Source organism: Carassius carassius, chromosome 19, assembly GCF_963082965.1.
Source record: "Carassius carassius chromosome 19, fCarCar2.1, whole genome shotgun sequence".
NCBI lineage: Eukaryota > Metazoa > Chordata > Actinopteri > Cypriniformes > Cyprinidae > Carassius > Carassius carassius.
Window position 1 is genome coordinate 19,486,559 of NC_081773.1, and position 13,645 is coordinate 19,500,203.

The following is a 13,645-nucleotide window of genomic DNA, read 5'->3' on the forward strand; positions in this document are numbered from 1 at the left end:
AGACCTCCATCAGTCCCTATGTGGGACCTCGCGGCGGTTTTGGAGGCCATGAAGGGTCCCCCTTTTGAGCCTATCCAATCAATTAGCCTTCAGCATCTGTCGTTCAAGACAGTATTCTTGTTGGCTCTCGCTTCAGTGAAGCGTGTGGGTGATCTGCACGCGCTCTCGGTGAGCCAGTCGTGCTTGGAGTTTGGGCCTAATGACTCAAAGGTCATACTCGAACCTAGGCACGGTTATGTGCCGAAATCCCTCAACACACCGTTTTGGGCTCAGGTTATTGCCCTGTCTGCCCTGCTGGTGTCAGGAGAGGATAGAGACTCGAGTCTTCTTTGCCCTGTCAGGGTTTTAAGAGCTTATGTGTCTCGCTCTGCTGCCTTTCGGCAGACGGAGCAGCTGTTTGTCTCATTCGGTGGACGTTCCAAGGTAATGGCTGTTTCGAGACAGACTCTATCCAGATGGATAGTTGACGCCATAGCGTTAGCTTACGCTTCCAGGGGCCTTCAGTGCCCGTTGGGCGTCAAAGCACACTCCACAAGAGGCGTCGCCTCGTCGTGGGCGTGGTCTACTGGGATCTCCTTGCAGGATGTATGGTGGCAGGTTGGGCCTCGCCGTCTACATTTATCAGGTTCTATAACCTGGAGGTTCCCGCCTTGCAAGCAAGGCTGCTGTCGGTATAGTCGAATCAGGGCCCTGAGGGGAATTCTGAGTTCACGAGCGCTATGCGCTGCCGACTGTTATATGGGCAGTATTGCGTAAGACCCGCATTGCCACATTGGTCAGGCCTTGCCTCGGCTGTGTGATGTCATATTGCCGCATCTACGGATGCTGCTAGATATGGGACGGAGGGCTTTCCCCCTTTCTGTCCTGGACTCTCTGTGAGTCCCTCAGGTGACTGTGCACTGTAAATCCTGGGCGTTGCTTCAGGTTTATTGGTGTGATCCCTGCGCGCACGGCGTTTTACATTGGGTTCCCGTAGCGTCTTAGCTAAGACGCAGTACGAGAGAGCTCTCGTAAGAGAACGTACTCGGTTACTAAACGTAACCTCGGTTCTCTCTAGAAGAGCGAACGAGTACTGCGTTCTCTGCCGTGCGTACGATTCACTCTGGTTCGCTTCGGCGATGAAATAAATCAGGTGAGTCAGCCTTTTCGAGCTCCTTTTATAGGTTGGGCCACACCCGTTTCGGCAGGAAGTGGCAAGAAGAGCGCGTAGCGCCCTTATTGGTCTGATGTTGCATCAGCCTGCGCTCGATAGGCTGTGCAGTTGCCGCAGAACAAGCCAATGAGCGAACGAGCCCTCTCGCCTATGGCTGTGTACTGCTGCAAATGCGCTTTACAAAAATACAAAATTAAGGATAATTTTTTGCTTCAGTATTTCGTGAAAAGAGACTTTTCCCGTAGCGTCTTAGCTAAGACGCAGTACTCGTTCGCTCTTCTAGAGAGAACCGAGGTTACGTTTAGTAACCGAGTACGATTTCTGCAATGCAAAGACATTTCTGCTTAACTTCTCTCAGATACCCATATACCTGACTGGACAGAGACTTCTATGTATTAGTGCAATATCAGTTTTTACAAAATGAAATATTAGATCACAAGATGTTCTGCCCAAAAATTTGTGGTGGTCACAATGACTCATCTTTAACCTGCGGTGAGAATTTTCCTTCAGATGAGTTTGAGCTCAAGGGTTATAAAGCAGTAGCGAAGAGGGTATCAGCTTTGAGCTGAGCTGATGTGTCATTGTACATGAGATGGCCATGCTGACATCTGAGAATAAACTACTGACTGATACTGCGAGCGAGATTGGGCAGGCTGCAGATTTTGCATGCTTCCAAGATCACAAAATCATGATGTTTCTAAGTTAAACTATGGTAGATTTAAAATCCAATAAAAACCTGTTTCAGAACCAAGCAAGCTTCCTTATGTCATACTTCAAATCTAATCACAGTGATCAATTTAACCCAATATTTGTGTGTATTTGTATTTTTATGGCTTTTAAATAATAGCATCTTTAGCATAGAGATATGCTAATTTCAAACTCTATTGGAATCATCTGTGTATCAATTCTCACATACACAATCAGTCAGTTATTACAGCTAAAGGACACTGCCTTAGAAGCATGCTGCTTATGTAGACAGTAATTCACTAGGATCTGAAAAAGAGAATTGTTGGAACTGTAAGAATTGTTATCTGAAGTATACGACTGTGTACTCACTGATGTGTACAGATGGCCTTCTCCATTCATGGCGATGTACAAGCCCGTCTTCACAGACTGAATAGCAACGACCCGAAGGCCCACAGGGATGAGGTTGAACAACGCTGTGAAGGCAATTCAGGGGTTAACAAATGTAATTTTTCCATCAATTTAAAATTCAACAAATTAAATTTGAAAAAATATATATTTTTTGAGTATAAATTGAGTACCGTATATGGTTGTTTTTGTATATTGCTATGCAGTTCTAACAGTGATTAGGATGTAGAACAAACCTCTAACCCTAATAATAATAGCAAACTAAAATATCTAATATGGAATTAGAATGATAAACAATGGGCTACAAATTTCAACCCATGAACTGAACACGGGACTCCACAGAGTGCATAAACAGGGATAGTGTGAAGCATAAAAACTGATAGACAGAATTTGAATGGAGGCCTCATATTATGTAGAATAATTGTTTTTATGCCCAGTTGGCAGCAACAGGAGTCTGGTGCTACAAGCTGGAGTATAGTAGGCATGCGATTGGAGGCAGTAGTAGTGCAGGGCAGATTTAATGGATCTTTTGTTGTTGGAGCAGCTCTTCGTTGTTTGTACTGGAGGGGAGTAACAGCCTAGCTGGTGACACTAAGTGCATCCAAAGGAGTGATTTAAACCTACAGTATAATGATCTCACTTCAACTCACTGGTAATTGGCAGAGCTCCTGGGGTGCTTGAATGAAAATGATTTCAGAAAAGCCCTGGTCTGGAAGACTCTTGTGTGGCAAAATATGAGTCGAATGGTTACATCAAAGTGAGTTTCTGGAAGTGCTCCACAGGCACACTGGAACAGATTCTTTCAAGGGCACAAGATGGACTTTGCATCCTTGTCTTCCAAAGAGAGCATGATACTGAATGCCATTTCATGCCTTTCTTTTTCTTCACCTCTGTTTCATCTCCATCTCTCTATTTATTCTGGTTTGCAACTTACAGAATTTATATAAATATCCAATATTAATAACTATATTTTCCCTAAAAAATCTAAGCAAATGTATTTTAAAGTTAAAACAAGCATTTAACACAAAATCAAATTATCGAATAATACTGTTGATGTTAGACAAAGATGTTGCTTCAAAGATAAGGTCTCAAATAATTGTTATCACATAAAGGGATACTGAAATAAAAATGAAAATGTTGTCATTAATAACTTCCCCCCATGTCGTTCCAGACTCGTAAAAGCTTTGTTCGTCCTCGGAACAGAATTTAAGATATTTTAGATGAAAACCAGGGCCCTTCTGACTGCCCCATTGACTGCCAAGTAAATAACAGTGTCAAGGTCCATAAAAGGTATGAAAGTTGTCATCAGAATACTCCATCTGCCATCAGACGTGCAATCTGGGTTATATGAAGCGACAGGAACACTTTTTGTGCAAAAAATAAAATTAAATATCGACTTTATTAAACTTTTCCTTTGTCAACAGTCTCCTCTGTGTCAGTTTTCTTTCAAATTAAAGCAAAATACATGTGGAAACAGCACATCCTTGTGGCACGGCTGACACAGAAGAGCATACCCAGCATACGGTGATATGGAGAGACACAGAGAAGACTGTTGACAAAGGAATTGTTGAATAAAGTCTTTTTTTTTTTTTTCATCGCTTACAAAAAGTATTCTCGTTGCTTAATACCATTACGGTTACTAAGGCTCACCCCTGCTGGAGTTTATGATTATTAAATGCCGGCCGTTCTATCTGGGAATATACTGCCATACTGCTCATTTTGGTTTACATTCCCCCGAACAACAGCAACAGGAATGATGCACTAAATGAACTGTACCAGCACATCAGTGAACAGCAGACAGCACACCCTGATGCTTTTCTCATCATAGCTGGGGATTTCAACCATGCTGACTTAAAGAGTGTGTTTCCAAAAATACACCAACACAATAACTTTCCAACACGAGGTAATAACATTTTGGACTTTGTTTACACCACACAGAGAGGAGCTTACAAAGCCCCCCCCCCCTCCCCCACCTCGGAGCCTCAGACCACATCACTGTCATGCTAATGCCTGCATACTGACCGCTCATTAAAGTCGCCAAACCAGTTCAAAAACAGATTCAAGTGTGGCCAGAATTATCATCAGAGGTTCTTCAAGACTGCTTCGACACTACTGACTGGGAAATGTTTAAGCAGGCTGCCACATACAATAACTCCACTGACCTACAGGAGTACTCAGAGTCTGTCACTGCCTACATCAACAAGTGTCCGGGCCAATCAGAAGCCGTGGATGACAGGGGAGGTCTACAGACTCCTGAAGACACGGAATGCTGCCTTCAGAGCTGGAGATGAGGTGGCCCTGAGAACAGCTAGGGCTAACTTGTCCCGCGGCATCAGAGAGGCTAAGAGACAGCACTCCGGGAGGATAGCCCATCAATTCTGCCCTCCCCCCCCCTCCCTGGACCCCTTCCAGTTTGCATATCAGTCCAACCGGTTGACAGATGATGCCATCTCCACTGCCGTCCACTCAACACTCACACATCTGGACAAAAAGGACTCAAACGTCAGAATGCTGTTCATAGATTTCAGTTCAGCATTCAACACAATCATCCCTCAACAGCTCATTTACAAACTGGTCCAGCTGGGGCTCAACACTTCGCTGTGCAACTGGCTGTTGGACTTTCTGACTGGAAGACCTCAGGCAGTACGGGTCGGCAACAACACATCCAACACCATCACACTGAACACTGGGGCCCCCCAAGGATGTGTGCTGAGCCCCATCCTCTTCACTCTGCTGACCCAGGACTGCACACCGCGAGTTGAGCGGCCTGGCCGGATGGTGCAGTGACAACAATCTCTCTCTGAACGTAGAGAAGACGAAGGAGATTGTTGCTGACTTCAGGAGAGCACACACTCAGCACGTTCCTCTGACCATCAACGGTGTGACTGTGGAGAAAGTGAGCAGCACCAAGTTCAGCACCACTGAACTATGAAACCCCCCCCCCCCCAAAATCCCACATCCCCAGGTCCTTCCAAACCCCCCCCACTAATATACGATGGCATGCACCAGTCACTTTGTGCAGTATTGGTCTGCTCACTACCTAATTCGGCACGGAACTGACATCATTCTACCACCTCATCAGTCAGTTAAATAAAATAACTGTTCTTGAGCCCTTTGTCAATTTATCAGACTGAATAAGCTTCTTTTTTGCACTAAAAACCTTTTATCTGCACTGTTTGTTCACAGATTTGCTTTATTTACCTTTATTTTTTATTTTATTATGTGTTTTTTTACATTCCCTTATTGTATAGTTGTTTCTTATATTTTATATTTGATCTAGATTTTTAGGCTCTACTGTTAATGTTATCTGTATGCACCATGGGTCTGAGAGTAACGCAATTTCGATTCTCTGTATGTGTATGTGGAAGAATTGACAATAAAGCAGACTTGACTTGACTTGACTTGACTTACAGTTCAAAGTGATAAATGGGTAAGTGATTAATGACAAAAAAACTCATTTTGGGGTGGAATATCCCTTTAACACTTGCTTTGACATTCTGTTTCTGTTTATTTAATTTTATTGTAGCTTAATTGTTCAAAACAGTACATAAATTTGGGTTTGCAACATAATAATTATATATAATTATACTACAGAGCCGTTGAATGCTTGAATCTGATTGGTTGATGAATGTTCTGAGGTGTGCGATTATTTTCTGGTAAAACGCACGTCGAACGTAGTTCCAGGCATCTCTCTTGACCGCATTACAATTCCATATCACTTCGCATAGTTAACTGTAATAACGTCACGCAGTTTGCACAAAAAGGTACTGTCAGCACTGCCCTGGCGATTTTATCAGTTAGCCTATATAGTGCAACAACTTAAAGGCTACACATGACATTTCTCACTAGCGAGGTAATAACAGTGCTGTTTAGAGACGCACAGAGGTACATTAGCTCAATTCACACAAGCTCTCTCTCTCTCTCTCTCTCTCTCTCTCTCTCTCTCTCTCTTCATTAATAACTGAATTAGAATGCTATAAACGGCTCAAGCCTCCATTACCAGCTTTAAAATTATGTTTTGGAACTAGCAAAAGAGGCATAGGATAAGACGCGGAAGAAATAATCCTACTCACAATAGCAATTTAAGTACAAATACTGAACGAATCCCTTTAAATATATCATCGGATCAATGTATTGAGGTATGGTAACCATAGTATAAGCGGAATAATTGACTCTGGGCCGTTAAATTATTAGAAAAATAATGCACACCTGAGGTGTAACGGCCACGATGGCCTATCGTCAATTATTCCTTACTTAATATAAATAACTTATTGTAAGTACAGTTTTACCAAAATGACAAAAAAATTAATTCAAAATTTTTCTTAAGTATTGTAGTATATTTGGAGTATATTTTTTAAGCTATATTTGGGTTTCAACTGCCTAAAATGCCTAATAAATAGCCTAAAATGTGTGCCTTGCCAGCACTTTAGCTTCCTTTAGCAAAAGAAAATCTAGTTACTGTTGTTGTTGGAATACTTTAGGGAAACTTTGATTACTTTAACAAAAATTCAATGTATATAAAAAATAAAAATAAAAAAAGCCAACTCTACAGTTGTTTTCTGCATTTGTGTAGGTGTGTTTCTTAGTGTCACAAATGTCATGTGTCATCTTCTCTCTGAGTGTTTGACTGACAGAGAGCCCTCTGTGTGTCACTCTGTCAGTACAGCTGCATATTAAAATCAAATTAAGCAGCTGGCCTGAAGCATTTGAAAAGCAGGCCCAGTAGAGTCTAATAATACACCACTGCCTCCTGAGTTATCACCTCAATGGCACACACACATCTCCCCAAGGACCAGCCTACTGCCATATCAGCAACAGTGATAACTACAGAAAATGAATCAGTAACAGGGATTTTAAAAGTGTGTGTAGTAAAAGTAATGATATGCATTTGAGCACACTTAACCTTTTTAGTGTAGCTGTAGCATTTTTCACACCAAATTATCAAGCAGAAGTTGGGATGCACGATATTGGATTTTTGCCAATATCCGATATGCCAATATTTTTCAACTCATTTTGGCTGATAGACGATGCCAATACTGATATATTTAATTCTGTTTGGAAACAACACCAAGTCTCTCCTGTGTGGAAATTATAAGCTAATTATTTTACATTTTGTTTAGTTTTTACCAATAACTTATTTGTTAGAATTAAATAAACAATAATGTAATAATAGTACACTGAAGCTTTGAAAATAACTATGAATAAATTATATATAAATCGCTGCATTTTTTTCAGAAAGATAGAGTATTAACTTTAACATTTTATTTTAAGATTTAACATTTGTAGATGGTCTTAAAGCAAAATTCTGAAAATATTTTAGAGATCATAATTTGTTAAAAAAAAAATAACATATTACACATGAATGAATAAATCAGTATCTATAAAATTATTTAATTTACAAGTGTCATGTTTGTGATTTTGAATTTTTTTATTAATGTAAGCTATAGCTTTTGACCTTTAAATCAGTATATACTTATGGTTTTATGCCATTAATTACTGCTTTATTTAGTCAGAAACATAGTCTAAATGTTATTTGTGTATTTTACTTTCATTTTATTAGAAGCAGACCAACAGCGCCCCCTACAGAGTTAAAACTCCTTACCAAACGGGCATTAGGACCAGGGGAGGCTGCCGCTGCTGCCACTGCACATGCTATTACTGTTGACTCTATCACACACCGAAAGTGTACATGCATTCTCAGTTTAAATGCAGCACTCTTAATCAGTGAATCTAATCATCATCAAGGCAAAACTTTGCTTCAAGAATGAGCCACACTGCTGACTTGATCTAATTGCTCCCCACCCTGAGCACATGTGATTTTATGTATTCCTCTTATCGGCAAGACATATCGGCATCATTTTTCATACTTACATTTAACTCCATTATCGGCCGATTCCGATATCATTCCGATAATATTGTGCATCCCTAAGCAGGAGTCATGCCTTCTGAAACATGTTCATGTTTTTATTATTTATTATGTGCAATGATGATGAAATTAGAGGGAACTCACAAGAATTACTACTGTCATCCTTAGTCCCATCAAGAGATCCATCTGGGTTCATCTGCAAGTAGTATCCCTGCCTGCAATATAACCTGGTCACTATACCCTTGAGCTGGGGATCTGTGGAGAAAGACAAAAAACACTCAATAATTAACAAAGCACTTCTTCTATGTAAAGTTACAGTCAACCCAAAAATGTCATCATTTATTCACCCTTATGTCATTCCAACCTTGTATGCATTTCTTACTTCTACAGAACACAAAAGAAGATATTTTGAAGAACACTGTGACTCCAAAGCACTCTCTAGCCAGATTTGATAAAGATGTATCTTAACTATGTGGTGTCAAATTCCATACAAAAACAAATATTTTTTTAACTATATAAAGCATACTTTTACTTTAATGGGATGGACATAACTGTAAAGCAGAACATTAGAAGATACAAAAATAATTAAAGTTCATATCAACAGGGAGCTTAACAGAAGAATCAGTGAGGTAGCCAGGCAAGTGATCTCATTCTTCACATGAACAGTTTGAGTAGCACTGTAATCTGATTGTTAAACAGAAGAGGATAGTTTGATGATTACAAATTTTGTGTGCAAAAATTGTCACAGGTCTGTTTTTGGACAGAATTTAACTGGATTTTACAATGTTGTACATACTGTGGTAAAAATGAAGATAAAAGAAAAAGGTGTCAACTTCAGTGTTCCTTTTGACTTCTTGCTTAGAACAGTAAGAGAAACAGTTTTTCATCAGAGAGAATGTTCTATCAAAACACTGTCTTTTACTGTGATGTGTTTGGTCAGGAGTACTGTATCGCTAATGGAACATCAGATGTGCGCATACTAGACGGTGGTAATTCAAAAAGACACACAACAGCAGTGTGCAATGTTGGAACTCAACTAAATACAGTAGACATCTGGTGAAAGAGCATTCAGTGCAGCACCAAGCATTCACACCGAATTATCTCATTCCAAGTCTTCTGAAGCATTAGACAGGGAGTTGTTCCAGGTTTGACATCAATAATTGTGTCTTCAAATAAATCACAATGTACTAAGTTTGAATGTGCAGACATTAGCTAAATTTGTGTTTCACAAGGAAAGAAAGTCATGAAAGTTTGGAACGACATGAGGGAGAGTAAATGTTGAAAGAATATTCATTTTGGGGGGAAATACCTCTTTAAGACTGTAAATGTACTCTGTGCAAATTGTAAAACAATAGTGTGAAACAACAACAACAACAACAAAACATACTTCTGTTGGTTGTTTAACTCTGGAGAGGCTGGATTGTGCTTTAGCAAACACTGCTTGGGGCTAATCACATAAATAGATGCGAGTGACACCAATTTCAAGAGACAGGAAGGAAAAACAGCAGGATTTCTTACAGCATAAAATGCCTGTAGCCTCATTTGGCTATAAGGGTCTCCTGTGATACACTTAACCAGCCTTGCTGTGCTTAACTCCAGGCTGGTAAACAAATAACTGCCTTGTCATATTGATGTAGGTACAATGCTGCTGTTTACCATTGGCCTGCTGCCCTGGATTTGCCTGTGATATGCCAGGATGTAGCTGAAGAACCTGGCACATCAAAGGTAGAGAGGGAAAATGAATGGGAGGGTGAAAGAATAGAACAAAAGAAGAAAGGAGAGGGCGAGTTTAAAGGGAAAAAGAATGCTAATCACAGTGGTGCTTTATGATATTAGCCTCCACCTACACAGTGATACTGCTGAAACAGCATCCTGAGACGCTTAAAGACAGCAAAGAGCTCCCAAGCATTTACTTGCAGAAAAAAACTAAACACACAAAAAAAAAACAATCAAAGAGATGGCCATGAGTTAAAGTTCCATATGCATCCCCAAATGTTTACATGCAATATTTAGAGGATGTACAGAAAATTAGATTTGTTCATTTTCAGAAGAAAATGTAAGTGGTGCTTGCCCATGCAAAACTTACCAACATAACATGCCAGGGTGTAAAAGTGTTTGACTCTTTTTTAGCATGTTGCTTTGCAGTTGCTAAGGTGTCCTGAGTGGTTCCCAAGGTGTTTATATATGTTGCTAGGATGCTCTGTGTTTTTTACATGTTGCTACATAACAGATTGGATGTTTTGAGTGGTGCTAGGGCTTTGCTAGAGTTATATGGTTGGCTGCTGGACCAAGACAAAAGAGCCAACCTTCTAGTGTCTATGATATTCTGTTCTCTAGATATGGCTTAGTTCCCTCTTTTAAAAAAAGCACCTGTTATGCTCCTTTTTACAAGATGTAATGTTGTTCTTGAGTGTCCCCAGAATGTGTCTGTGAAGTTTCAGCCAAGAATAACCAACAGATAATGTACTGGAAAATATCATTTTTGGGGTGTCTAAAAAAAGCAACATAATTGAGAGAGAGAGAACCGGTGTTTAGCCGTACATATGGTAAGCCAAATGCACAGAACGTGGGATGAAAAAGCACAATGTTATAGATCTCGCACTGCGCTGACCTGTCATCAGCGCAGATCAATGGACCAAGCCACGCAACCAAACAGATCTCTCTCTACGAACGGTGAGAACTAATCTCACAAGCGTGGTGCTGATCAGTTAAAAATACTTAATGTACGCACACAAATGGTTTAAACGCTAAGCACTATAACGATATGACATTGACAAAGGAGTCTGAAGTGATACACGTATTTAGGTAGATTTTGAGGCGCATTACCTTGAAAAATTAAAGTAATCCACAGCGTCCTCAGCAGCTCAGATGTTGGGAGAAAATGAAGACTATGTTCAGTCTTACATCCAAACATGGAGCATCGGGTTTGCTTGTGAGATAATGTTGATATTACAGCTGCTCAAGCGCGGAAAAAATGAGGAAAACATACAACCACTGAGGGTGGAAACTATCGCAAAGCAGGGCTGTCAATCAACCCCTGTGGCCCAGCCACATACAATGTGATATCACACTGCATGAGAATCAAAATGGCAGGCCTAGAGCAGGGGTTGGCAACCAGTGGCTCCCAAGCCACTTGCTGCTCTTTCATCCCTCTGGGGTGGCTCCCTGTAGCATGGGTGTACAATATGTGGGGGAGGCGTCCCCCTGACTTTTAATCAAACCTAAACTCTTTCCCATGCACTTTTTCTCTGGCAAATGTTATCACATAGAGGTTTTCAAGGGCCAATGCGAATAAATCTAGATTTAAATTAAAAGAGACAATATAGTAACTTCATTTTGGATACGTTATTCTCATCCAAAACGATGTGAACATCTCCGAGTGCTGAACACACTCTTGTGCATTCCTACTTGAAGTCAGAGTGCACTCTCGTACAGAAAGCCCAAAATGGATTCATATGATAGAAGTAACTTTTGATGCCAGGAAATCCCTATGGACAAAGGCATCCCACTATGGCTATAGCTAAGCTGAATAAAAAGCATAAACCTATTTACTGACCTGACTGAGGATGACGATTTGCCGATTTGCAAATCCTGACTGAGGATTTGCAGATCCTCAGTACCTCTGACAAACATCTAATCTTGTAAAATGTGTAGTAAGTACTGCTGCTCCATGTATAAGTGCAATCGCGAATCTGGAAAAGTGAAAGTGAAACTAAAATGTATTGTGCATTAAAAAGCAGTTAAGCCCGCAACTTATATACAATATAATTACCCAATGATATAACTGCGAGAGACATTATTAAAATGTGTATTTTCCTCCAATCTCATATTTCCCTTGAGGGGTTCCGTATACACGTAATTTTCTTTCTAAACACGGTATTGGAATGCGGTGGATTGCGGGGGAAATAGGATGGGGGGGTCACAATGTCAGCTTAACATTGTGATGTCTTTCAGTCATCGGTGATGAACGATGGCATCATCTATCGGCCCAACCCTATTTTTTAAGTCTTTTGTATAAATGATACAGTGGTGATTGACATAGCATTAATTACAGTACAGAAGCTATAAAATATATTTTCTGCCTTATTCGCCTTATTCTGTGCAAAAAACTTTAAAAGTAAATTTGTCATTATTAAAATATATATCAAAAATATTATACAAGTACTACTACTACATATTTCTGTCCCTCTCACTTCTGAAATTATTGCTACTCCCCATGCCCTGTAACATAACTGAATATAACACTTTAGCTATATGCCGTGTTATCTTTATTTGGGGATCAATTATGTTGTGGCTCTACGTGAATTTTATTCAGTGGGATATGGGACAAAATGGCTCTTTTGACATTGAAGGTTGCAGACCCCTGGCCGAGTGAGACTGACTTGGTTTAAAGGGGATTAAAAAATTAGGAGTGGGTGGATTTTTTATCATTGTAGAGTGGTTGTGTTTACACACTGCCAACACACAATTATGTCCAAACACCATATAAAAGTGGATATTGCATAATAGGTGCCCTTTAATGTCTATTATTGGACTTTTTTCAACTGTTTTATTGTCTACCAGGAACAAATCATGGAAAAGTAATAGTACATGTCTCTTCGACAAACAATCCAATTTTAAGTACAATTGCAGTAAAAATGGTTCAGGATGAGTTTTGAAACTTTCAAAATTTTCTTTTTTTTTTGTGATCAACAGAAGAAAGTAATTCATTCAGATTTAAAACGACATGACAGTGAGTTTTCATTTTTTTGAGGGATTATCCCTTATACTCCATGTGGCCTAGTGGCAGTGTTGTGCCAGTTCATACTTAAAAAGAACTAGCTCAAAGTTCAGTTCACACAGATGATAATGAACTAGTTCATGTTCATAGTTCTTTTTTTTTTAAAATGAACTAAGTTCACATATCTAAAAATGAACTAGTTCACGTTCATTTGTTAAATTTATACAAAACGAAATTCACTTTAAAGAAAGGCTTTCTATAACAACTTCAACTTCAACGGTCAAAATCATGTCTGACCCGCTCATATGTCTCATATTGCCCGTTTGGCATATTGCTATCTTACTCGGTCGTGCTGTTCACTTTTCATAAATCAACATAAATGGAAAAAAAAAATAACATTATAATATTTTAACAAATATGAAACGCGCTTTTTTTAATGGCTACAACAGTATAGTATGCCTACATAGCCTACTCTCTATTTGTACAAATTTCTGCACATTAATTTAATTCTGAATTTTGCACACACAAGTTGAAAGGCATTTGTTCAAATCAAGTTCACGGATAATTGTGCGTGCATTTCTTAGCCTAATCATTATGATACTAAAATCCTAACAAATAGGCTATGCTATGTACAAAAAATCAGATGAGCCCATAATATGAACGGTTAAGCATTTTCCTCCCATAGAAAACCATTATAAGAACGCTTAATGTGGCTTAATGCAGATTAGAATGTCCCCTTATTAGGTCGAAATAACGAAATATCGATACTAGGCTACTGTGTCCACCATGGTCTCCTTTTTGATCAGCGGAAACG

The 13,645-nt window shown here is 39.6% G+C and overlaps 1 protein-coding gene across 3 annotated transcripts in view; it reads right to left on the minus strand.

Annotated features, from left to right (window-relative positions):
• The window catches only part of LOC132095310 (fibroblast growth factor 14), a 138,408-nt gene that overhangs the window by 49,267 nt on the left and 75,496 nt on the right, over nucleotides 1–13,645 (minus strand). For all 3 annotated transcript variants that reach the window (XM_059500162.1, XM_059500163.1, XM_059500161.1), the window contains exons 2-3: nucleotides 8,256–8,366; nucleotides 2,210–2,313 (exon numbers count right to left, since the gene is read on the minus strand). In XM_059500162.1, coding sequence (XP_059356145.1) covers nucleotides 2,210–2,313; nucleotides 8,256–8,366 — 215 coding nt within the window. The remainder of the gene's footprint in view (nucleotides 1–2,209; nucleotides 2,314–8,255; nucleotides 8,367–13,645) is intronic.